Source organism: Hippocampus comes, unplaced genomic scaffold, assembly GCF_001891065.2.
Source record: "Hippocampus comes isolate QL1 unplaced genomic scaffold, H_comes_QL1_v1.1 scaffold328, whole genome shotgun sequence".
NCBI lineage: Eukaryota > Metazoa > Chordata > Actinopteri > Syngnathiformes > Syngnathidae > Hippocampus > Hippocampus comes.
The window spans coordinates 85304-110303 of NW_017841881.1; the positions used below are offsets into that span (position 1 = coordinate 85304).

The 25000-nt window shown below is 45.6% G+C and overlaps 5 protein-coding genes and 2 long non-coding RNA genes across 14 annotated transcripts in view; 3 read left to right on the forward strand and 4 right to left on the reverse strand.

Moving 5' to 3' along the window:
* Positions 1 to 2933: 2933 nt before the first annotated feature.
* LOC109509752 (uncharacterized) lies at positions 2934 to 5712 on the forward strand. Of its 2 annotated transcripts, XM_019859593.1 has the most exons (6): positions 2934 to 3641; positions 3740 to 3878; positions 4011 to 4116; positions 4551 to 4621; positions 4711 to 4959; positions 5231 to 5712. In XM_019859593.1, the coding sequence occupies exons 1-6, from the start codon at positions 3616 to 3618 to the stop codon at positions 5273 to 5275; spliced, it is 636 nt and encodes a 211-aa protein (XP_019715152.1). In that variant the 5' UTR covers positions 2934 to 3615; the 3' UTR covers positions 5276 to 5712. The 2 variants fall into 2 exon arrangements, with proteins under 2 accessions (XP_019715152.1, XP_019715151.1); XM_019859592.1 differs by having other exon boundaries at positions 4711 to 5712.
* Positions 5713 to 6095: 383 nt separating this feature from the next.
* slc25a1a (solute carrier family 25 member 1a) lies at positions 6096 to 9074 on the forward strand. 2 transcript variants are annotated; one of them, XR_002166997.1, is made up of 10 exons: positions 6096 to 6385; positions 7062 to 7169; positions 7237 to 7336; positions 7444 to 7582; positions 7661 to 7745; positions 7818 to 7922; positions 8031 to 8146; positions 8206 to 8279; positions 8367 to 8564; positions 8712 to 9074. XR_002166997.1 is itself a non-coding variant. In XM_019859589.1 (9 exons), the coding sequence occupies exons 1-9, from the start codon at positions 6196 to 6198 to the stop codon at positions 8479 to 8481; spliced, it is 1032 nt and encodes a 343-aa protein (XP_019715148.1). In that variant the 5' UTR covers positions 6096 to 6195; the 3' UTR covers positions 8482 to 8679. The 2 variants fall into 2 exon arrangements, 1 of the variants encoding a protein (XP_019715148.1); XM_019859589.1 differs by lacking the exon at positions 8712 to 9074 and having other exon boundaries at positions 8367 to 8679.
* LOC109509753 (uncharacterized) lies at positions 8889 to 9268 on the reverse strand. The gene is made up of 2 exons (XR_002166998.1): positions 9125 to 9268; positions 8889 to 9005 (listed from the first exon to the last, which is right to left on the reverse strand). It is a non-coding gene; the product is annotated as an uncharacterized LOC109509753 (long non-coding RNA).
* A 723-nt stretch (positions 9269 to 9991) lies between these two features.
* Positions 9992 to 13777, reverse strand: nle1 (notchless homolog 1 (Drosophila)). Of its 2 annotated transcripts, none has more exons than XM_019859587.1 (13): positions 13676 to 13777; positions 12854 to 13045; positions 12555 to 12775; positions 12281 to 12360; positions 12110 to 12186; positions 11867 to 11964; positions 11552 to 11744; positions 11347 to 11482; positions 11110 to 11156; positions 10829 to 11031; positions 10594 to 10753; positions 10134 to 10204; positions 9992 to 10065 (listed from the first exon to the last, which is right to left on the reverse strand). In XM_019859587.1, the coding sequence occupies exons 2-13, from the start codon at positions 12986 to 12988 to the stop codon at positions 10053 to 10055; spliced, it is 1434 nt and encodes a 477-aa protein (XP_019715146.1). In that variant the 5' UTR covers positions 12989 to 13045; positions 13676 to 13777; the 3' UTR covers positions 9992 to 10052. The 2 variants fall into 2 exon arrangements, with proteins under 2 accessions (XP_019715146.1, XP_019715147.1); XM_019859588.1 differs by having other exon boundaries at positions 12854 to 12998; positions 13676 to 13776.
* Positions 13778 to 14388: 611 nt separating this feature from the next.
* inpp5kb (inositol polyphosphate-5-phosphatase Kb) lies at positions 14389 to 21518 on the reverse strand. Of its 4 annotated transcripts, none has more exons than XM_019859577.1 (13): positions 20771 to 21518; positions 20161 to 20212; positions 18274 to 18378; positions 17873 to 17981; positions 17676 to 17792; positions 17396 to 17607; positions 17184 to 17295; positions 17015 to 17124; positions 15860 to 16073; positions 15597 to 15734; positions 15442 to 15525; positions 15036 to 15140; positions 14389 to 14957 (listed from the first exon to the last, which is right to left on the reverse strand). In XM_019859577.1, the coding sequence occupies exons 2-13, from the start codon at positions 20202 to 20204 to the stop codon at positions 14889 to 14891; spliced, it is 1419 nt and encodes a 472-aa protein (XP_019715136.1). In that variant the 5' UTR covers positions 20205 to 20212; positions 20771 to 21518; the 3' UTR covers positions 14389 to 14888. The 4 variants fall into 4 exon arrangements, with proteins under 4 accessions (XP_019715136.1, XP_019715137.1, XP_019715132.1 ...); XM_019859578.1 differs by having other exon boundaries at positions 17432 to 17607; positions 20771 to 21517; XM_019859573.1 differs by lacking the exons at positions 20161 to 20212; positions 20771 to 21518 and adding an exon at positions 19241 to 19701.
* LOC109509745 (uncharacterized) lies at positions 16287 to 17552 on the forward strand. 2 transcript variants are annotated; one of them, XR_002166996.1, is made up of 3 exons: positions 16287 to 16556; positions 17020 to 17116; positions 17485 to 17552. It is a non-coding gene; the product is annotated as an uncharacterized LOC109509745 (long non-coding RNA). The 2 variants fall into 2 exon arrangements; XR_002166995.1 differs by lacking the exon at positions 17485 to 17552 and adding an exon at positions 17202 to 17279.
* A 230-nt stretch (positions 21519 to 21748) lies between the features above and the next one.
* The window catches only part of pitpnab (phosphatidylinositol transfer protein, alpha b), an 8937-nt gene continuing 5685 nt past the window's right edge, over positions 21749 to 25000 (reverse strand). The window contains exons 9-12 of the mRNA XM_019859581.1: positions 24866 to 24976; positions 24669 to 24791; positions 24505 to 24602; positions 21749 to 23863 (exon numbers count right to left, since the gene is read on the reverse strand). Coding sequence (XP_019715140.1) covers positions 24555 to 24602; positions 24669 to 24791; positions 24866 to 24976 — 282 coding nt within the window. The 3' untranslated portion in view covers positions 21749 to 23863; positions 24505 to 24554. The remainder of the gene's footprint in view (positions 23864 to 24504; positions 24603 to 24668; positions 24792 to 24865; positions 24977 to 25000) is intronic.

Sequence of the window (25000 nt, forward strand, 5' to 3'; positions counted from 1 at the left end):
CCAATTAAAAAAAAAAGAAAAAAAAAAACCAAAAAAAAAAAACAACAACAACATGCACGTCTTTCTACTTGCATCTTCGAAAAAGAAAAAAAAAAAAAACAATAATAAAACAGTGTGGAGAATTCAAGATGGCTGTCTTCTCTCATTAAAACTGAACATAAAAAATAACAACAACAACAACAACAAGAACGAAGGCCTGGCGACGCCATCTGTCTGGACGAGTGTTTGTCGTTGATGTCACCTTTAGCATTGTAACATGTACAGTGTGAAATAAAAACATGGCCGTGCAATGTGTACATAACAGCATGATGATGACCACTAGTTTTGCTATTCTATCCCCAAAAGATGATCATCAATAAAAGCGGTTATTTTATTAAAGGTGATTTTATCTTCATGGCTCCCTGCTACCGTGGTGCAAAAATGGAATTTGACGGTTAATGTGAACGTGGGTGTCGGGCGGCGTGAGTGGGAGCAAAAAGGCGGACGGAAGGGAAGGGAAGGAAGGAAGGAAGGAAGGAAGGAAGGAAGGAAGGAAGGAAGGAAGGAAGGCAGGAAGAGACGAAGGAAGGAAGGAAGGAAGGATGGCAGCAACAAAGCGAGTAGGGGGCGGTGATTGACAAGTCGTGATTGGAGCATGAGTCACCCATCTGCAGGACAGCACGCACACGCGCACACACGCGCACACACACGCACACACACGCACACACACACACACACACACACACACACACACACTACTTGAAAGGACATTGCAGCGACTTGCAACTTCAACACCGCAACGTTGACACACTAAAATGAGTCATCTTCATTTCACTGTGACACGCACACGCACATGCACACGCACGCACACACACACACACACACACACACACAAAACAATGATTTTAAAAAATTCCAAGGGCACACACACTCACACGTGCACAGAGGCACAAAGACCGGTTCAAGTTAAAAAATATTCGATGTCACGTTTCGTCCTTTGTGATACCAGTCACTTTTATAAGTATTTTATCCCATAAAAAATAGCGGAAAGGAGAAACGAGCCGCACTCGGGTCACCACAAAAACGCGCGCGCCGACTAAGGCCCGGCCCACACACATAGATCATCAGATTGTTTGGTGCGCTACACACAAAAAGCATTTTTCCAAATCTTAAAAGATGGTTTCACATACACTACAAATGAAGATATCAAAAAAAAATAATCAGGGATATGTACATGTCCATCAATAAATAAACGGAATGTTTCATGGTAATTCATCGTCGCCAACCACGATGCGTCCCCGCGGACCTGCCCCTGGTGTCGATACCGCCGTGTTTCCTGTGCAAAATGTCCGCCGCGACTATTGCAGTGTGAAATCCTCGGCGCTTTAAAGAGCTTTAATTCAATAATGAAAGGCTCCTTAACTTGCACTTTCTCCGGTCTTATCGCGACAGCGCGGCACCTTAACACGCTGACACCGGCGTACTGTACAAGCGCTGAGGAAATGACAAAAGATTTTAAGATTACTGAGGTGGGGGCGGGGGGAGCATCGAAGACGGAGGGAACATCTCACTCGAGTGATACGTGTGGCGAGTGTTACAAGCTGTCAAAATTGATGCTTTTATGACCGTTTTAAAAATGCAGAATTGTCATATTGAAGCTCTGATTGGATCTCGGATGAATGTTGTGTCTCCATTGAGTCACGGAGCAACTCCAGATGCAAGAATTGTTCAAAGTATTTGTTGAAAGGCGGAATTCTTGAGGTAAAAGCTCCCTATTGGATGATTGGGTGTCTCTAATGTTGTGTTCAATGAGTCACGTGTGAATACAAGATGGAAAACGACGCTGCCGTTACCTTTTTGAAAAGGCAGAACTGTCAGTGAAGAGCTCTCCTATTGGATCACCGGTGTCCCTCGTGTGCTGTCCAAGGAGTCACATGCCAATGCGAGACAGAAAAGAAAAAAAAAAAGATATTATTATCCATTTAAAGGCTGGATTCGAAAGACAAATTTGAGGTGTACCTAACGATGCTTCCAATGAGCCAAAATATGCTCCTTTCAAAGTAAGAGCTTAATAATTGGGTGTGAGAAGGTGTGCCTAATGTGTCCAATGTCAAGTGCTGCCGACAAATTTGCTATGAAAATTCATTTTGAGGCAGAATGGCCATAGCAGAAGTCTCGTATTGGATCTCCGCTGTTCCTAATGTTTCGTCCAGTTGCTTTGCGAGGCTGCCTACTTCCGATAAGAGGGGAAGGCGCGAGGGTGTGGGGGGGGGGGGCGCAACATCAAACATCTTTTTCTATGCTATTTGGCTGTTTGGACATATTACGTCTCATCAAGCCGGCTCTTAGCGACCATTAAGAGCAGCGAAGGAGGCCTCCATTTTGCCACGCCTTTTGTCTCTCACTTGCGTTTTTTTTTCCCCTTCATCCGCCACCTTCATTCATCGCCTCTTATTCCACCACTACCCCAGTTCACCCTCCTTCTTTTCCCCTACTCCGCCTCCCTTTTTCATCCTTTCATCTCACCATTTCTTGTTGGGGGAAAAAAAAAAGCAAGCAATGGAAGGCGAATGGGGCGAAAAGCACTCTCGCTGCTGCACTGCTGGCACAATAGACTGGCGGTGAGTCATCGCCACTTATGTTCCCGGTGTCGTCCTCCTCCCACTAAACACACACATTGGGGGGGGGCGGCGTCGGATGCGGGGGTGGGATCGCTCCAATTACTACCTACCTGCCCTGCACTTAGAGGACACACACACATAGTCCGGTTCTGCACAATGACCCTGAAAGCAGCAACTGGCTGGCTGTGTAATTTAGTTGATTGTGCTTTGCAAATGGCTGCCTCACTGCATCAAAGTGGAGGGTGTGTGTGTGTGTGTGTGTGTGTGTGTGTGTGTGTGTGTGTGTGTGTGTGTGTGTGTGTGTGTGTGAGGGGGAGGGGTGAGGGCGTGACGAAGAGGGGGCTGTGGGAGAGCGTGCTGGGGTCAATGGGTGTCAGTCGGACCGATTTTGACTTTGGCGGTGGTCAAATGATGCTGGTGACAGGCACAAGATGGCGCTGTCGTCAACCTGCTTCAATCGCCCACTGGATTCGAGTGTTTTACCTGATGCTTGTTGCGGAAGTTATTATGTCTCAAGATTAGAACCCAGTCAGCCACAATCCACAAGTGGAAGTGGTGCACTTTGTCTTTCAGAATAAGAGCAGAATACATACGGTGCTTTCGTGTAGGCGCCATCCGATGATCGAGTATGAAAACTAAGAGTCACATGAGTTTATTTTTCTCACTGGGGTCTTCATTTTTTTGTTTTTTTTTCACATAGCTGTCAATTCAATAACGCACCCAATTATCCAACTTCAATAGCAAGGTAGCCTTGAAGAAAAGAGTCAAAGACATGGGAAATAGTCCCCGGCAAGGATGTTTTGGCGTTGACAAAAACTGACAGATTGTTTACCTCCAAAGCGGGAGGACACCCGAGTCCTGACCCCCAACCCCCTAGTGTGTGAGTCTTTACAGCGAGCTGCTTGTGAGCCATTCGCTCGCATCAAATATTGAACACCTGTCGTTTCGGTTTCACACAGTCAAGCACGAGGACATTAAAAAAAAAAAACTCCACAGAGCGTCGAGAGAAGAAGGCATGCAGGGATGCGGCGAGGAAGACAGGTGGGCCACCTCGGCGTCTGATTGGACCTGTCTGATCAATTTCTGGCGGGACATTTTCTGAGAGGACAAGGGGGTTTAATGACTGTATCTCACCTCAGCGGGACGGCCTCCAACCTGGCTGGCGAGGAAGAAGGCGGCAGGTTTGAAATGTTCTCTGAACCAGACGAACCAGAGGGAGCAGAAGATGGAGGGGCGGGAGGACAGGTTCAAGGCGAGGGCTGTGATGGAGAGACGGAGGTCAGGTTTGGCCGTAGGAAAAATTAAAAACACACTTTGCACACAGTTTATGCGTCCTTTTGTACTATCAGTCAAAAAATATGTACTTTTTTCTTTTGGGGGGTGGGTGGAGGGGTCATTTGTCTTTTGCAGGTCAGTGACCTAGAAAGCTCACAAGATGACGGTGCAGAAGGACCCCCACCAACAGAGGTAGAGCTGACCCCCGCAGTACCGTCGTCACAGCCCTCCAACACAATCGGTAACACCCACACGCACGCACGCGGCATCATTTTTCTTCCCCCCCATTATTTTTTTTATGATTTCTGTACACAAATCACACATTTATCGATAACAGGGCTCTTCAGATTTATTTGGGAGGGAAAAATGTCATGTTTAAAATTAGTGATCTAGTTGTCTAAATTATAAGTTTGTCTTTAAGAGGACTGCTGAATGTAACAAAAAAAATAAATAGACTTTATGCACATTTCATTCGATTTCAAACTTCCATATCTTGTCGTGAATCATGATGGGTGTGGTTTTTTTCCCCCCCGAGGTTTACAAATGACTGGTTAAGTAAACAAGTACCTTTATTTTTGTAGTTAGAAAAAACAGACTACATGCAAATTTAGTTGGGAGTCTAAAATGAACAGTACTTACCTTTTTGTTCCCATGTCCATGATGACTTTTGTGCAGATGGCCCGTCCGAATCGTGCTGGTACTGTCTCAGGTCTCTTGACCCAGACTATCACAATGGGGCTTCTCAGGTTGCCAACTTCTGTAAAATAATAAGAAGAAAAAGAATATTGAGGATGATATAATGTTGACTTCAGAAACTTCTCTGGCGTTCCAGCAGGATTCGGATTCATTGTCTCTGCCGCCATCTGGAGGCCAGAAGATGAACTACCAGAAGGACCCTCGCCCCCACTTCGGTGTGGCCTGCTCCTCCCACGCGCCGTGTCGCCCCCTGTGGGGCAGCGAGGGGCCCAGCTGGGGCCCCAGGGGGACTCCCGATGGGGTCGGTGATGAGCTGCAGCAGCAAACGCAGCGAGCGTGCCCGCACTGCCACCTGGCACTGCCCGCTGACACGCTCAGCTGGCACGAGGTAGACCACACACACACACACACACACACACACACACACACACACGAACGAAATCAAATAAATAAGCATCATTTGTGGTGGATAAAGATGCACATCCAGGACGAGACTTGGGTAACATTCGGACACTTTTGCAACATTGTCCTTCATGTTTTCGTGAACGTTTGCACGATTAGCCATGCACGTTATTAATGAGTTGTACCTCATATAGTGAGTGACCACTGCACGCGCCACCCTCTGCAGTTGATCGAATGCGTTGTGCTTCTCCCTGCAGACAAAGTGTCTCCAGTTTGACGGACTGCGCAAACCCAACAAATAGGATTTGGTCGTACAGCACCCAAACGCATCGTCACTCGTGCTGAATAAAAATTTTAAAAAGCTTTGTTTTTCTTGCTGTGTTGGTGCTATTTACGCTGTATTTTTTTTCTATCACGTGAAGCGATGCATCAGTAAAATGGGAATGCAATTGGTGATAGCAGAGACAAAACTCCAATTAAGATCATATTTAACCAAAAATATTCACACATTCTCTCATTAAATTAACTGCTTGTATGGAAACTTTTAGGGATTTAGGAACAAAAATATATACTCATCTTTGTTCATTGTAAGAAGAGGGCATAAAAACTTAAAGTACTGTAAAACAATTTCCTATTTTTAATTAATTGCTTGAATGAGTTTGGTTGACACGTTAAAATTTCCTAAATTTAATAAAATGGTTTCAACATATACAACCTACATAAATACACTATTTTAGACAATGCTCACAATGTACTCAATAACTTAAAAAAAAATATATATATATATATATGAATCTATTAAATATTAACATACTGTTTAATTGCAAAGGTATTACTGTTTAAAAAAACAATTTATGTTCAGCGTATTTGATGGTTTTTAAGTGCTCTATGAACAAATTTGAGTTTCTCTCTCACGCTCATTTTTAAATTGATTCAAAAATATAAACACGTTTTCCACGAGTGGACCAAAATGCACCTTGTACGAATAGTGACGTCACGGCATCAGGCCAGAGCATCGCGAAAAATCTGCATCCTCCCTTTCTCATTGGTCCACCGGGGCGGCGCCAGTTCACGTGACCGAGCCACACCAGCGCAGCCAATGGCGCGGCCCGCTCGGCTGACCCACTGCCTTGCATACTGACACCACCTCCACCTCTCCCCCCCCCCTACATCTGTCTTGTTGTTGTCGCCGTCGTCGCAGCGGAGCCTTCTTTCCACCACCATGCCGCTCGACAAACCCTCTCTCCTGGGCGAGGACGGCGACAGCGACGGGCGGCGGCGGAGAGCCTGGCCCGCCTCGACGCTCTCGCCTCCGCCGGCCCTGAGTCGCTCGTACGCGGCCAGGAGGAGTCTGGCGGCGGCGGCGGTGGGGGGTAGGAAGATAACGCATCCCGGCAAGGCTATCTTAGCAGGTCCGCTGTTTCTTTTATTGTGGTTTCTTTTTTTTTTTTTCCTTCAACGCTTCACCGAGTCGATTGCTGCGACTGCAGTGCTGCTTTGTGCGCAAGCTGGCGCCTAAATAAGGCGAACTGGGTCACAAAGCCAATTCGGCAGTGATGCTCATGTAGCGTAGCGCCGTCTACATACGGTAAATTACACTAGTTTTTTTTTTTTTTAAAAAGGGGTTGCCGAAATCATTTGCAGTAATGTCCAGTCATTTGGGGAGGGTGGACAAAGGGTGTTCGGTGCCACAATAAAACATACTAAATAAATGATTCTTCCATACTCTGGTGTCAGGCCAATTGAGAGCTGTATGATTATGATCTGTAACATAACTCTAAACATACCAAAGATGTTGATTGGATTGTATTCATAGGTGCAGATCATGATTTGCTCGTGAATTTTGCTTGCTCTGACAAAACAACCACAAGTCTGTGGGCCGGCGAGTTGACTCTGCAAATGATGCAACATTTAAATCTGATTGATTGGTAGCATTGAAGAAATAGCATACACAGTAATCCCATCGCTGGACAGATTGCCAAATTTTCTCCATGACAAAACCCACCACGATTTGGAGAAAAAGGAAAAAGTTATTTCCTCGAAGGGCTTCCTGAACCATATGCCAATTTTTCCAAATTCTCCCCTTAGGTGGGATTGCGGGCGGAATCGAGATTTGTATCACCTTCCCGACGGAGTACGTCAAGACTCAGCTGCAGCTCGATGAGCGAGCCAACCCGCCGCGCTACCGGGGCATCGGTAGGGTCACGCGACCAACTGCCCCCTCCCTGTCTGGGCTTGTTTAAACGTCCTCGCTGTTTGGCAGGTGACTGCGTGAAGCTGACCGTGCAGGATCACGGACTGCGAGGCCTGTACCGAGGACTCAGCTCGCTGCTCTATGGCTCCATCCCCAAGTCGGCAGTCAGGTTTGATTTGTGTTCCAAGGGGAATTTGGCAGAAAAAAACACAAAGATTGTATCGGAAAACAATGAAGCAGCAGCACTCACCAATCCTCACTCCCCCCCCATTGCAGATTTGGCACCTTCGAGATCCTCAGCAACCCAATGCGAGATGCCACGGGCCGACTGGACAACACGCGGAGCCTCCTGTGTGGCTTGGGGGCAGGTATTACCGAGGCTATCGTCATTGTGTGTCCCATGGAGACGCTCAAGGTGGGCGTGTGAAGGGGGGTCGAGGGGCACATTTGTGATGGAGACATCAATATGAGTGTTGTGCGGCCCTCCCCGCAGGTGAAAATGATTCACGACCAGTGCTCGATGAGGCCTCGCTATCGAGGTTTCTTTCACGGCGTCAGCGAGATCATCAGAGAACAAGGTAACGTCTTCTAAGTCAAGCCCGGGTGACGAATGTTAGCCATTAGCCTCATCTAGGTTTCCCCACCCTTAGGTGTCCGGGGGACCTATCAAGGTCTGACGGCGACCGTGCTTAAGCAGGGAACCAATCAGGCCATCCGGTTTTACGTGATGAATGCGCTACGTAATTGGTACAAAGGTAAGGATTGCACACAAGTAGTCTGAGAGCAAAATTTGGTCCAAAGATCAGAAACCCGTCGGTCTTGTGCCTATTTAAAGCGACATTTTGCTCGCCCCCGAATTCAAGGTGACGATCCCAGAAAGGAAATGCACCCAATCGTCACGGCCATGTTCGGAGCCACGGCGGGGGCCGCCAGCGTCTTCGGCAACACACCTCTTGATGTGGTCAAGACCAGAATGCAGGTTAGATGGGACATTGGGTGTTTAACCTCGGAAGAGTGTCTGATGACCATGTTTGAAAGGGTCTGGATGCCCATCGCTACAAGAACACGGTGGACTGCGCCTTCCAGATCCTCAAGCAGGAAGGACCGCAAGCGTGAGTTGCCTCAGTTTTTCCCTTGACTAGCTAGCTACTAGCGTAACGCTGGCTCATGTCTTGTCCTGTCCCATCCCGTCTCAAAAGGTTCTACAAGGGGACCGTTCCCCGGCTGGGCCGAGTGTGCTTGGATGTGGCTATCGTCTTTGTCATCTACGAGGAGGTGGTCAAGTTGCTCAACAACGTATGGAAGACCCAATAGGAGGACCAGTGAGGACTCCCATAAAACAAGACAGGCAAGGCCTTCCAGAAACCACCGGACATTTCCACATGTCATTTTTGGAAGTTTGGAGGACTGACTGATGAAGAGCAAGAAAGGGGGAAAAAAAGGCCAATTGCTTTAAACAACGATTGGTTTTGTGATAATTAGGTGGAGCTCCAAAATTGGGTATTGGGACAAAAAAAATGCCAGCACACAGTTGTAATTGGAAGCTTGGAGGACTGACTGATGAAGAGCAAGAAAGGGGGAAAAAAAGGCCAATTGCTTCAAACAACGATTGGTTTTGTGATAATTAGGTGGAGTTCCAAAATTGGGTATTGCGCCAAAAAAAATGCCAGCACACAGTTGTAACATCTAACACTTTTTGTCACATCTTATCAATGGTTGGTTTTTGTTTTTTTTTGGGGAAAAGGGCACAATCTTCCATTAGCCACATGCTAAGCCAATCTGTCTCATTTGGTGTCACGCTACTCTGATAGTGTAGCATGCAAAGCTAAGTAGCAAACCTAGCATCTCATACCAGATTACCTCCAAGTTGATTCACTCCGCTTTTTGTAAATGGCAAAACTGTCTTGTCATCAGCTTGCTACTCTGATAGTGTAGCATGCAAAGCTATGTAGCAAACCTAGCTTTAATATCTCATACCCGATTACCTCCAAGTTGATTCACGCCGCTTTTTGTAAATGGCAAAACTGTCTTGTCATCACAAGCTAAGTCCATCTGTCTCGTTTAATGCTATTGGGCATTGTCATGCGACTCCGACTGTCTCATTTGATGCTAGCATGCTAATAGTCATGCTAATCCAACGCCGCATTTCCGGGGAAGCTTGAAGAACTCAAATTGCAGATTCATTCTGCTTTTAGGGGAACAGTAACAATTGATGATTGTTTCTGAGCCTTTACCATGAAATTCAACAAGACATCAGCCTTTTTGTTGGACGAGACCATTTTGACAGCAAGATCCGGAGCTCACAGCCCGCAGCTTCAATTCTCATCAAGGGTGTTTTCATGTTTCCTTTTTGTCCTCTTCTTTCATATCAAGTTACCCAAATTGGTTTCTACACTGATGACACTCATGTCTGTCTAATTTCACGTGAAGAAAAAAAGTGAAGGGGCGATCGTACGAAGAAGAGGTTGAGCGAGGAAACGAGTATTTATAACCACTCCGCCTTGCACAGATAAAGCCTTTGGAGTCCCTTATGTTTGCCAAACTAAAAATATCCTCCTCATTTTGCATGAGAATGTCGTTCCCATTTCTGTGTGGTTGTGCGTGCGTGAGCGAGTGCTTTGACTGTTAAAATATATCAATGAATGAATGACATCAGGAAATACATGGAGGTTTTTATGGTGTAATAAACGTTGCGGTATCAAATTGAAAATCTGTGTATATGTTTATTAGAGGGCGCTATCGGGGGTCGGGCGTGTGTGAATTCTTTGCAGTTCTGGAGGAGATTATGGGCTGAGAGTGCGGTGGAGGGAGTTGTAAGTAGTCCCACCTGTCACCTACACTCGGATCTCTTGACAGGAAGGGAATGGAGGTCGTGGCCATGAGAGCTATCGCCTCCATCTGTAAAGACACCCAAAATAAGTCAGACTAGTTGATTTAAAAAGAGAATATTTTGTATTTTGACGTACATTCGAAGGCATTTGTCTTTGCCGCCGCTGGCCACTCGTTGGCCGTCGGGACTCCAGTCCACAGCAAACACCTGCACCAAAAAGCAAATGGTCAGTTTTCATACAGATACAGGGTGCATATTGGTTCAGCACTGAATGTAAACTTTATGTACCGGTAATTGTACTTTACTTTGTATTTTTACAGCATACATATTTTGCATACGTTAAATTATTTGGTCAATATTCTACTTCAAAATATGTACGTACATATTGTAAAACTAATACTCAATAAATTATAATATTTAGAAAAAATTATTTTATGAAAGCGTATTTTATACATATGAATACATATTTTTTAAAATTAAAACAAAAATCCACATTTTACAAACCAAGGGATTTAGGACTTTACTAAATCCAACAACAACAACAAAAAAATGTTTTTATTCCCAGAACTTCCCTATACACGGTACCGTGCCCTCACCTCATCGGCGTGTCCGGGAAGATCGATGTTGAGCTTCCCGGTTTTGACGTCCCACACTTTGAGCGTGCTGTCGCTGCTGCCGCTAACCAGCAGCCGGCTGTCGGCCGACCACGCCACCTGATACACGGAGCCCACATGGCCACGGAGGGACATCAGGTACCTGCCGGTGACAGAGTTGCCCAGGCGTTAGCTTGGCAGACAGCGCCACAGAGTGGTTCACAGTGGTACTACTTACTTCCCGGTGCGACCGTCCCAGATTTTGATGGACTTGTCGAAGGAGGCCGAGGCCAGGAGGCGGGTGTCCGGGGAGAAGAGGACTTCGTTGACCAGGGCGCTGTGGCCCGTCATCCGGGCAAGAGGCTTCTTCTCCTCGGCGGGATTCCACAGAAACAAGGTGAAGTCGTCCGAGCCTGACACCAAGTGCTCTGGGTTGGAGCCCTGTGGGACCGCAAAGCAACACGTCTTTTTTTTTTAAAGTCTGGAGAGACATAAAACAAGAGGAAAACAAAAACATACCCGAACATTATTGTATCTCTGCAAGGCTTTCTCCTTTAGTTCCGCAACTAGGAGGAGACATTGTATTAGAAGTCAGACTTTCCCACACTTCTGAACAATATAATGAACACTCGTTTTATTCATCAGTAATTCGAATGAGAAAGAATGAGAATAAAATGGGCTGACGAGCACGATCTGCAGTGCATTGTGGCCATAGTTTTTTTTTTCTTCTCTTAAACATGACATTTATGTTCTTACGTGATCCCGTGAGGTCCTGTGGGTTGACGGTGGCGCTGGCAGGTTCAAAGGCGCCGGTCTTTAGCACGTAGTCGGTGTTGAGCGCCAGCGTGTTGACCCAGTGGGCGTGGCCATGCAGCGTCCGGCATTGGACGCCCTAAACGACAACAAACAGAGGCTTGTTGGCGGTCACTTTTACCCGTGAACGCCCGGCGGCGGGACTCACGTCTTTGGCCCGCCACACTTTGACGGTCCGGTCCTGCGACGACGTGTACAGCAGCCCGTCCCCGCCCCACTTGACACAAGTGACCGACTGCGTGTGGCCCGTCAGGATCTTGTCGCAGCGGCCCATCACCACGTCCCAGATGCGCACCGAACCGTCTTTGGAGCTACTCGCCAAATAGCGGCACTCAGCGTTACTGGCGAAAACAAAAGGCAGTTCAGTGATTGAGGTTCGTGTATGGACACAGGTATTGGGACACTTACAGCTTTGTTCGGGTTACCTGTCGGCATTTATAAGATGGATTTAACTTATACTTACAGATGAAGAGGTTCCCAGCAAAGCCACGTGATCCACTTGGTGTGTCCGGATAGAGTCTTCCCAATTTGTGTGCCCGTCACTGGATTCCACAGAAATATCTACAAAAGAAATTAAAAACACACACACACGTGTGACAAGGTCTGTGTGTGTGTGTGTGTGTGTGTGTGTGTGTGTGTGTGTGTGTGTGTGTGTGTGTGTGTGTGTGTGTGTGTGTGTACGTGCGTGTGTCTTTTGCCAAGTCACCTGACTGTTTTTGCACCCCGACGCAAGCTTCTTGCCATCAGGCGACCAGGCAATGCTAAGAACCCAATGTGAGTGACCTATTCCAAATAAAACACAATCCAGTACAAATTATCATGGTATGCTAACATTTTAGTTCAGACTAGCATATACAGCCCAGAGCAGCAAGTGTACCTTTGGCGGTGTGATGCGGCGTCTCTGTCATCAAGTCCCAAAAGCGCACTGTGGTGTCACCGGAACCGCTGGCCAAGTATCTGAAAACAATAAAAATGCAAATATTTTCCACCCGTTTTCCAATCTAAGGTTCATTGGTCAACTGGGAAATTTCTCACCTTCAAAAGTATAATACTGTGCTGTGCTATTTTTTGTATTCACAACTCCATAAAACCCACAAGTCAAGGCACCGCTGCAATATCTATGGAAAACGAGGCCCTTTCGCGCCACTTACTTGCCGGTGGGACTGAAAGCGGTGGAGATGACGGCCTCCGTGTGCCCCTGCAGCGTACTGGTACAGCGGGTGACGGCTCGCACCCGGAAAATGGCCTGGGGCTGGTAAACCACGGGCAGCACCTGCTCAGTCTCCCATGCCAGCTCCTTGATGCAGACGCCCAGGCTAGACACGATTTCCGTGTCGCCGCGAGCGAAGAACGCGAGTGGCACTGCCTCCTCCTGAAAGAGACAAAGAAAAAGATAGGCTGAATAAAGTCTACTCATTTGTGTGTGTGTGCAGCTTCCAGTCACATGTACCTTCTGCAGCAACGCATTGCAGACGAGCTGCAGTTTCTCCTGAGTGATGTCGACAGGAACGTCAAAAGGGGAGCCCAGTAACTCTCCATTCTCGTCCTGGAACTGGATCAGGAGCCGCTGCACCTCTTCACTCATCTTCAGACGCCTTTTGACGAAGATCTCAAATCAATTTAGTTCCCTTTGCTGACATCTCTATAAAAAAATGCATGATAAAATGTTTTTTTCCCGTCTTGTTTTTGCTTGAATTCTCTCAACACACAAAACACATGAAACGATCTTTTTATTTTTCAACATGCATTGGCGTAGAAGGTTTCTTTTTATTTACGGACAATGTGAAAATTGTGCCGCTCATCTTGTGTGTGTATTATCTGGAATTAAAATCGCTCGTCATTTTTCCCCTCAGAATGGTCATTAGAGGGGTTGAGAAAAGTCACTGAATTCCGCTAACTTGCACTACGGAAGCCGCAATTAAATCGAACGAGGATGTAACTAGTAATGTTTCAGTAAACGGAAAAATAGTTGAGCGAGCTTTATTAACTTTGTGTTGAAGCATACACTTTGGTTCCTTAAAATACCATTTAAGATGACATAGACTCAGTGCCAAACTTTGGCTGCGTACCGTATTAAAATAACATTGGAGATATGGTTAGCGCTAGCCTGTCAAGCTAGCTCGTGTAATTAGCCGTGAACCCCGAGTGTTTTGGGATGACATTGTCGTCGAAACAGCACTTACGACGACACTATCCCGATCAACAGTTGCTCATACACATCGGTCTGACCAAGTATAAAATGAATTTAACCTGGAAACGCAACAAAACTTACCTGAAACGAGGAAGCGAAGTGTTAAAAGTCCACACGTGCGTACACTTATCAAGATGTTGCAAAAGACGAAGACGGTCACAGAGAGACCGCCCCTGGCTCTAAGGGCTCATGGGAATACGGAAGTGATTGCTAATTTCATGCCTCATCTCTTGAATTGTAACATTTCTGATGAATTTTCCGTTTACGTCAATACCCACGAAAATATCGATTTTTTTCCAACAAATTTTAATAATTGCTATCATTGCCGTCTATTGTATTACGCTGAATGCAACAGACGATAATTTATTAAAAATACTATATCCAATTCTTATAACTTGATCATCTTATCCCCAACTATTTACTCCATTTAAATACAGTGTGTCCCAAAAGGCTTCAATTTAGTTCAATATAAATATGAATATCCTGTTCCCCCGCCTCCTGGCTAATATTATCACTTAACTCTCATAATTTTGTCGTTTCCCCGTCAATTTAAAGATGTATTTTTTTTTATTTCAGTGTGTCCCAACAACAAATATTTCACAAAATGTACATTTTCAACAAAAGTTTAGTCAAATTGAATGCTCACAAATAACATTTTCAAGATGATTTAAAACATTTGTGATGCAAAGATTGATGTACTCTGAAAACATTCATGTGATAAAACATGTCGACATTGCCATCAATCACCTATGTGTCCAGACTTTGGGGACACACACACACACACACACACACACAGAGTATGCAAAACAAAATACGTGTAACTTCCTTTCCACACTACTCAGTTGCCTGTGATCACGTAAGCTACATTCTTGAAAGATTTCCAGCAGTTTTACAGCCACATAAATTCCGTCATATTCATCAGCCACAGCACATGGCTAAAACAAACAAAGCATTATTTCATTCATATTAAAAATGAATATCAAGTGAAGTAATTCATAAGATAATCACAATGCAATTCCAGCATTCAGTGCTAAGAAAGAACCAGTAGGTTCCAATAAATGTTCTCACTGACTCACTCATTACATGTTTCTGAATTAATGTGGACAGCTAAATGTAAACTGTCGTTTCCACCACACTACACTGACTAGTAATTATTTTTGTATTTTTAATGGCTTTTTAAAATTTTTTCATCTTTTCCAGTATTTCCTATGTGTGAAATCACATGTACGACCGGAAGATGTCACAGTTCTTTGATCAAGTTTGAGGCTAATAAGACACATCAAAGTTTCTTCAATTATTTGGTGAGCCCGTTGATGTTCTCCGGCACGAGCCCCTCCATGACGGCACGTTTCGACTCCAAGATCTGCAAGATTGACCAAAAAGAAATCTTAGAATAAACAACACATTCTAATGACAAATATAGCAAATGAGCTACATTCACCTGGAAGTTGGCACTGAGGCCGATGATGCTCTGCATGTTCGTGCTGTAATAGCCCAGCACGTACTGCCCGCCCAGCAGAGGGATGTCATCTTTATCCACTGAGATCTAGCGACCAAAAACACATGCTTGTTTTCAATAAACAAAGCATAAACAGAAACAGAAGCGGGACATATTGGAAATATTGATGATGTTAATAGACATCTGTTTGTATCTCACAGATTGTCTGGTGCCCAGGTCCACGTGGTACAGACTAGTCAACCAATGTCAACTGGTTGGCAAGTACCATAGATGTAACCCAAGTTATGTTTGGTTTTTGTATTAAAAAGTGCCAGAGGCCTCTTTGGCGTAATCTCTGAGCATCCACAACCAATGTGTTTGTAAAAGATGCAACATGCTAATGTGTCACCTGTATGACTTCATCAGTCTCTGGCAACTCGTCCTCTCGAACCCACACGAAAGTCTCATAGTCGCTCGAGCTCTTGAAGCCGACCTACGATTCAATAACACGGCATCTATTGATGATTACTTCCGTCGAGCCATTTTTTTTTTTCCGGGACGCACCTTGTACAGGCCGATCCAATCCCACGTTGAGGAGAGGAAGTCCTCCTGGACGGTGTAGTTGAGGAGAGCGTCCTGGTCAGCGCTCCAGATGCCTTCAGGTGACACGTGAACCAGCGGAGTGTCAAAGTGTTTCCTCAGCTGTGAAGACAACAGCGTTAATTCAAGGGGGAATCAAACTTTTGCTCAGCCAAACCCACTCAGAACCGGACAGAGGTGCTGTGGATCAGTATCAAGCTATGCGGTTGTCTGACTCGGTCTCTCACCTCCAGACTGAAGCTGGCCATGACAGGCTTATGGTCGCTAACGCCATAGCTCATGTCGCTGGTGTATTTATCCTGGTTGATCACCAGGGGGTACTCATCCAGGCTGTCGTCCGTGGCGGTCGACAACTTGTCGTCGTCGTCTTCCGATGGCGGGTTTTTGGGTTTGACCCGCCACAGGATACGGTCGGTCCACGCAGGCTTCCTCTTCTTGCCGCTAGGTGACGCAAGAAAAGATCGATGGCCTGTTGTTAACACCATAGCCAAGATGCTAACCTGACGCTACGAACGTGAGGCCTAGATGCAAGCCATGGATAAAGATATTCGGTCATCCACATCATCGTTTGGTTCCCTCAGCGATCAACAGACAAACATTCTGTCTGCTCCAAAGTCTGAAATGTACTTGTATTATCTGTAAACTATTGCTATGTTGTTGCTTGCATGAAAGCGCTATATAAATAAAGATGTATAGTACTGTATGTTATTCACAATGGTGGCAGTATGCTACTGAGGGGAGATTTAGTTACGATCTCGACTAGCAACAGGATTTGAGCTATAATTCGAGTTTTGACAATTGTGGGATGAGACACATTTGTTCATTTTGTATTTAATTTTGTCTCCAATTTCTAAAGGGCTCAGGGGTTGCCTTGGAGACACCCACCTGAGCGGGTCTACTAGCCAGACAGAGAGCAGTGCCCAGGTGAGAGAGATGAGCAGGAAGAGAAGTGTGGTGCTGCAGCGCTGCGGGGGCCTGGGCCTATACATGGTTAGGGGCAGCGCTGCAGTGCTAACGCTAATAGGCACACACAGACGCACAAATGATGACATCACAAAATAATCAATCGGAGGGAATGTGCCGCATGCGGCAGTAACGCTATACTGTTTTTAGCTTTCGAGTCAAAATACTAACATGATGTCACTAACTTGAGGCGAAGTCTGTCCGTGAAGTAAAGTATCGTTGAAGCAAGACAGAGGAACAAAGGGGACGTGAGATTTTCAAAGCTGCAGTTGTTTGTTTACATTCGAACTTAAGCTTGAAGTCAGCACGGAACTTTTCTATGTCAAATGCTAAGATAAAAAGTGTGTGTGTGTGTGTGTGTGTGTGTGTGTGTGTGTGTGTGTGTGTGGTGGGTGTGTGTGTGTGTGTGTGTGTATTACCCAAGGTCATAGGCATCGGAGTTGCGGCTGAACTTGTAGGTGGGCTTGAAATTCAAGGGTCCCTCCTCAAATTCCTGCAGGAAGGCCTCTTTTGTCTTCATGGTGAGGAGCTGCACAGGAAATATATAAGCGAGTGCGTTTGTGTGTGTGTGTGGTGCGTGTGATTCACCTGGTCCTTGCCCCACAGCAGGTTGAGTCGTCCGCCATTGATGGAAGAGCGCAGGAAGTGCAGGCCGTGGTCAGCGATGCGGAAGTTCAAATCTCCAAACCAGAACACGAGCCTGTTTGGGCAGGGATGTGGGCGAGAAATCGTGCGTGTGTGTGTGTGTGTGGGGGGGGGGGGGGGTATTACATCTTATCATTATGTGGCAATCCTTGCACCTTGGCGGAGGTTCTTTTTCTCTGTGTTTGACTGACTTGTGGTCCAGAACCCGGCGTGCGTCATCCGTGTCAAACTCTTGCGTCTCCAGGATATGCTCGAACTCGTCCACGCGCTGCAGAGCGTGGTTCATGTGCGCCGCCAGATGGCAGTTGAGGAAACACACCTTGTGGCCGTAGAAAGAGAAGCGCACCGACACCGCCCCTTTGTTTCCCTAAAAAAACAAAAAAAAACAATTTCATTTCGATTTAAATCAATTGCATTGAATTTTGAAGTCAATACCCAATATCCAAAGATCCCAGTGCGAGTGTACGTGCTGTGGATGTCTCGGATGTAAGGCAGGTGCGACTGTTTGGCGAACACCAACAGCAGCAAACCCTGCATCCTCACCGACGCCACCTGCAGGGACGCCAGGGGAATAACACACGTCAGGCAACGACTTTAAAGCAAAAAAAAAACGTCATACTTTTATGTATTACCTTGACGAAGCCTCGCGGTGCCAGGGTGTCCATGAAGACGTGACTCCACGAGTCCTCGACAATCAAGTCCGAGATGAACCGAACCGGCGTGGCGCATACTTCCTGTAGCCTGACACACGGCAATACATTTGGTCTCAAATCAGTATTGTGTTCGTTCCACATTTTTGTTACACCCGTTTCCCTTTCATTCCCACCTTTTGTTTACATCGCAACTAGTTTCAAATAAGTTTGATATTTTCTGATATTTTCTGTTTCAATTACATCTGCCTTCACTTCTGCTCTCGAATTTGTTTCCATGCCTTTATATGCCCTCGATGATCATTTCACTGAAATATTTCCTTTCATTTCCACATTGAGTCCATATCAAATTTCCGAGACGAGATTTCACATCAGTTTCTCACCCGATCACGTAGAGATCGGTGGGCGGTTGGACGTCGAGCTGCAACAGTGAGGTGACGTCATCAGGAGGCTCCGCCGTGGCCACGTTCCACGTCACCATGTGCAGCCTGTCAACGTGGCTCATGTTAGTAAACAAAAGACGGTTGGTTCTGTGAGTGAACGAGAACCTTTGACATCCATTTCAAATGGTTACACTCAATCCCCATTCCTGTTCACACCTGTTTACATTGCATCCGGTCGCAATTGAGTTTAAGGTTCCCCATTTGTTTTTAGCACCCATTTCAAATGTTTTTACATGAGGTTTGATTTCATGTTCACATCTGTTTGGATTGGATCTGGATTAAATTTAGTTTCATTTGTCTTTGCCCCTTTCACATATGTGGACATCTGTTTCCCATTCATTTTACTTTTGGTTTTATATCAGTTATTATATCTGGTTCCTTGTCTGTTTTCAAATCAGTTTCACATTTGTTTATGAAATATGGTTTCAAATCAGTTTCATGCTTCCTTTTCATCTGTCTTTGCATCCATTTTGATGGCTTTTTTTCCTCATTCATTTTCACATCTAAATTCAAATCTGTTCACGTGACATCTGGCATCTATTTTCAAATCTGTTTCATCTTTGTTTTCACCAATTTTTACGCCAATAACATTTAATCTGTTGCCTATTCATTTTCACATCAGTTTACACTACATCCGGTTTCACGCTTCTGGTTCCCAAATACCTGTAATTTATTTGTTTTAATCACTTTTTGACTTTTTCACATCCCTTTAAAATCTTTTTGCATAGTTTCAAAAACATTTTTTTCATTAGGTACACCTAGAGAGTCTAAAGCAAAACAACACAAACTTTCTGCCTTTACAAATACTTCTCCAAACACATGCTCGTTCTTGTGCTGGGAGATCTTAATATTTTGACGCAAAATATCGAGCACAAGCGCAGACAAAGGGGTCTTGGCGGAGGTCCACCTGAAGGCGTGAGTGGGCGGCGCGAAGCGCGAGCATAGCTGAAAGGCATCGTCCAGCGTGCGCGACATCTCCTCGCCGGCCTCGTCCTCCGAGCTCATGTCGTCGATGCGGCTCAGGAGCTGAGCCAGCTTCTGTCGCAGAAGCATTCTGGACGACGACGACGACGACGTCGACGCGCCGCTCGCCGCGCTGTCCGAGCGGAGCCGGGCGCGCGACAGGAAGTCCATCTCCGGTGGGTAAACCAACTTCCTGTTGTCCTCAAAGGTCCGTCGGGAATGAAGCGCCACAATGTGTCCTCCGCGGACTTCCATCCATAATAAAAGCAGCGGTGTGGATTTGGAGAAGGAGATTTAAGCGAGGAATGTGGAGGCTGGTGTAATAAGCCGGTTAGCCGGAGGCCGCCATTCCGCAATCTCCGGCCGCCAACTAATGAGCGGACAATGGCATTAGGCTTCTTTTGGCTGTGTTCCACTTTTCCACTGAAGCGGGTGATAGGTCAACCCACTTGCCGACATTCTTGGCAAGGGCGCAAGCACGAGTGCCGTCCGCTTCACATCATATTTGAAACGCTTTTACATCCATTTCCCATTTCCTTTTCACATCTGTTTAGATACCATCTGGTTTCAAATCTCGGTTTCACATCTGATTTCATTTCATCCTGTTTCCGACGTGCATTCAATTTTTGCCTTCCACATTTTATAGTCTAGTTTCTAAATCAATGCAGTCAAGACTGCTGCATGGCCATAAGCAAGTCACATGAAGAGACTTAAGCGGAGTGTTTGTAAGTGGATCAGAGAGGTGAAGAATGGCACTTTTATCGCTCAAACCCGCCCCAAAGCCTCTTACAACGGTTAGGGCAATGCGTGTTCCTTATGTGAAGAACAAGAACAAGAAAAGACCAAAAAAAAACGTGAACTCACCTGCACTTGTCTCTTCCTCCGCTTGGGAACCGAGCAGCACTCATGTCGTCACCTGCGCGTACGCACGCACACACACACACACACACGCACGCACGCACGCACGCACGCACGCACGCACGCACACACACACACACACACACACACACACACACACACACACACACACACACACAGTTAAATCTCCATGCTGGTCACCATGGCAACAGTCAGTCCTACAGTCATCTGTGAAATTGATTTTTTTTTAATCACCCAGAGTGTGATCGTCATTCAGTACATTTCAGAGTTTAGATCAGGACTCTTCAGAATCGCCCCATATCGAACTCTTAGTCATTCTTCGGACTTCCTGACATTGGGTAGCTCATTTTTGCTTGAGTATACCATGTGGATCTTGAGATTTCATAGTACCATGCACAGATTGTAGGACACCCTGCACCAGTTTTCTGACACATGCAGCACATTTTAGCTCCAGAAAGCCTTGCTGAGACTTGAGATGTCATTTTATCCTGCACAGATTCATTGACACCCAATGCCTGGTGGAGCACAGCAACCCCAGATCATAACCAAGCGTTTTTAAAGTCACATGAGAGGAACCCAAGTGTCGTTTCAGTACCTGTATCTTGGCTCTTGGTGTGTTGAGGCGTCCGGAAGAAACTGCAGACTCCTTGTGCGCAGATGACGAAGATCTCCAAGGAGGAGTCCAGAGTCTGGATCGGCTTTCCCGTTGACACTCCCGTCGTTGGGGTCGTGGACTCGCTGTTCTCGCCGCCCCTGCTTGCACACAGCAACAACAACCTGCTGCTGCTCCTGCATGGGGGACTTAAAGGTGGGATCAAGCTTATGATGCAGGTTGCTTGAGAAGCATTACGTCATTCATGAATGGACACATTTGTTGAGTCGACATGACGCAAGCAGTTTGGCAAAGTTGGATGGCGCTCCATAAAACAGGAACACATTTCGATAAGTCAGCCCCAAAAGCCACGATCCCTTGGCAACGTGGAATTTGGTCGACACGTCTATCAAGAGTAGACTCACAAAAAGCGACATCCCACAGGAAGTCTGCAAAATACTCCTTGAGACTTTGTCCGATTGCTACCAAAATTTAACCTTTGGATATATAGGATCTATATTATGATGAAACATATGCAATATCGATATTTTCAGTCTCTTTTGGGGTCATGAACTTCTCACACAATGTCCCTGTAAGCGGGATTTGATGTAATCTTTGCCCGGCAAAGCCAGATTAATTTTGCCATTAGTGCGCAATGTGCATATGTATAGGCGCGTGTGTGAGTGTGCATGTGAGTGAGAGATATTTCCATATTTCAAATTTAATATTCAATTATGGTAAGCCACCCCCACACCGACCCAAAAAACAGCGAAATACAATTCTTAGCTTGTCTTTTTTTGTCGTTGTTTTATTAATTTTATCAATTCACCTTTCCAATGTACAATTTGTGTTATCGGAAGATTAAGATGACCAAAAAAAAGGCACAAATCCACAGGAAACGATCAAGAAAAATCAAGGGGCACGCGAACACACAAGTGAGAGAGTCAAAGGAGCTCAAAACTTTTTTTTTTTTTTTGGGGGGGCGGTGATACTGTTATATTTCTGGCCTTTAATTTGAATTAAATGTTCATTCTCAAGTGGTGGTTTCGCTCTTAGATACGTTTAGCTCGGAATGACAACAGCACTACAACATTTCAAACCAAAACAAAACAAAAAACAAACAAAAAAAAAAGATTTTTTTTTTTGTTTTTATACAGTCCCGCAATGTGGTCCTTGTGCAGGCAGTACAGTAAAATGCTTTATGGAAGCCTGAAGATGGCTGAGAAAAATTCGGAGGATTGACAACGAAACATGTGCTGATTCGTTCTCTTAAACATGTGATCTCATTATTTATTCCAATATCGTTCAGGTTTCTTGACATATTGCATTCAAATTTTAAATCAGTCGGCTTCTTGCTTGGACATTTTGTACCAATGTACAACATAAACGGTCACATCACTGAACACCACACACACACACACACACACACACGCACACACACACACACACAAACTCGCACACACATGCACGTACACTCATGCACACACCGCAAAAACAACAGGACACAGTTCAGTCTGGAAAAAAAACCCCCAAATAAATCCCCCAAAATAAAAATACTAGAGTTGTGGACTATTTTTTTTTTTTGTCATCATGGCAGTTATTGCTATTGCTGGATAAGCTCGTTTATCCACTGGAGAAAAGGTGACCGGCTAAAGCCGGGTTCCCACCGCTCAGCGGTCCAGTTCGGTCCCCTCGCGATACAATTTCATTTCCCAACGATACCAACGGTATCATGATACTGAAGAGACGTTCGATATCACCCTAAAAAAAAGTTACAGCCGTTATTACTTCACACATTCAGTCCGATACTGTGTATAGCTCATATGCTAGCATTTTGCTACCCACAGCTATCACTGTATTTAGTTACAGTTAACACGTCATTGATCTATCTTGAAAGTTGACGGAGAGTACATCAGACATACATGACAGTGATATTTTAGACGACTGCGTATCAACACTTTAGTGCGTGATACATTGTGACCTTATCTGTCGAGCTTTAGCTGAGCTCGGTACCGCAACATTACGGTGCCCAAAAGTGCTAAAGTACGGAAAATGTCTTTGGTACCCTTTTCAATGTTTGGCATTGTAAAAGGAGCTTTACTTCACAAGAGTGATGTTGACCAAATTGGGCTTGTTAACTAATTTAACAAGTAGCCTAAGGTGCTGGACTCCAGAAATTTCGCATAGCTTCAAATTATTGTTGAAACCAAACTTGGCATGATCACCTCGGGAAATTAAAGATCACAACTGACTCACTCGCGATTACCTTCACAACCGTTGCCATTGTGTACCGAACTGTGGAAACACGGCTTTAAGACTTGAATTAATTTGTCTACGGACAATATGAATGTTTGTTTAGTCCTCCTAACTGAATGCTAAATGCTTCATTTGGACAAACTTGCAAGATCACGCACACGCGCACAAACGCAACACGCACGCGCCACGTACAATGTCACAAAGCAGCGCAGTATTGACAGGGCACAAATAAACGGAACCTTCGACCTGCCGGTTGGTACGATTGTAGCTTCAAACGACAAACAACATGCGAACGACGCTAAAGGAAAGCAAAGGTGTGATAGAGGAAAATAAAAACACACGCACATAGCAGCTGATGGGCTGAAATAAAAGTCAGACTTACCGAAAAGACCATTTTAAAAACCCTGTTGATATACTATATTCATATATATATGTACAGTATGTAAATACTGCATTATTCCCTACAATGTCCGCACCCCACATCCCCACCCACCCGGCATAGTGTGGATGTATGTACAACATCGGAATAGCTTCAGTAAATCCTACATGGCAGAGATAAATCACTCTCTGTGGTTCTGGGAATGAATTGATGACCAAAATGGATCGACTGATTTTCTATCGGACGCCTCCGATGAGCTGTCAGTGAATGGGGCAGGGACGGAGACCAGAGACGACGAGTTTATAGGGTCCAGCATCGTGAACACCAGGCGGTAGGTACCCGAGCGAGGGAATTTTGGAACGGAGGCGGGTCGGGATTGGGAATTCGGAGGGGACGGCCGGATGTTGCGTCGGTTGGAATGGGAGGAGGACGTGAATCCGCTGGTGTCTCGGTATTCGGGTCTGGAAGAAAGAGCACGCAGCAGTGAGGAACAATAAATGTATTGGAACAAAACCGTGGACATGAAGGCTTTCACTTTGAAAGAAAGAGAGTGAAAAATTTTAAATATACATATATACATACATACATAGGAAGTAGTCCACCAGGGAACAGTAATAAAATTCAAACATTCAGTACTCCAATTGATTTGACGATGAAACACAGAATGGTGTCGGAACTAAGCTTCAACAATAGCTCTCATTTTTTTCAAAGAGGATAAAGAATATATGCCTGTGTGTATTGTGGTATGCTCTGTCTATGCTCTGTCTTTGTTGCTACCGGTTTTTGAGCGTTTCTAATTACCATGACATTGATGCTAGTTTCATTAGCCAGTCGATGGTGTTTTGCATCATATGTTAGCATTAAGCTAGCGGACTAGTCCCGTTTCATTTAATACGCAATGTCTAATTCTATTTGCTTCATGTTTTGTATTTAAGTCAACTTCAAGTGGGAGTGGCAAAAAACAGCTCGAAGCAATAATATTTTGATCGCGAGCGATGTAACCCCCGAACACCAGTTTCTTATCGATCTTGACTCACGATCAATAGAGTTTGCCTGCGATTAAAAAGAACACTTGGCTCGCCGCTGAACTGATCAGTCTCACCTGATGAGCGGCAGCAGCATTCACAGTCTCGGCGGGCGGGGGGGCCGACCTCAGTCCTCTAGCGCCACCATGCCTTTCACGGGGTCCTTCACTCGCATCTAGAAAACGAGCCGCACTCACCGATTACATTCCGCTCCCTCGCCTCCTTCCCTCCGTGGCGTTACCTCGTCCAGCTCCTTTCGCGTCTCCTCCTCCATGCGGCGGATGTCCTCCATGTTCAGGTCGATCCACTTGTCGATCCAGCAGAACAACTGACGGTGGAAGTTGGTGAACAGGCGCTTCTCTTGCTGCGCAGGCACATCGAGGCAAGTCAGTTGCTGCGTCGGGTGGCGGCCGCAAATCAAAGTCGGCGTCGACAGACCTTTTGGATGAAGCTTTCCACTTTGTTCTGCAGACCCCACCACTTGAACTTCACCGTGACCAGCTTGTAGGCACACATGTGTGGGCAGTCTTTCTTGTTGGGGAGCTCTTTCTGCGGGAACAAGTGCGCATGTGT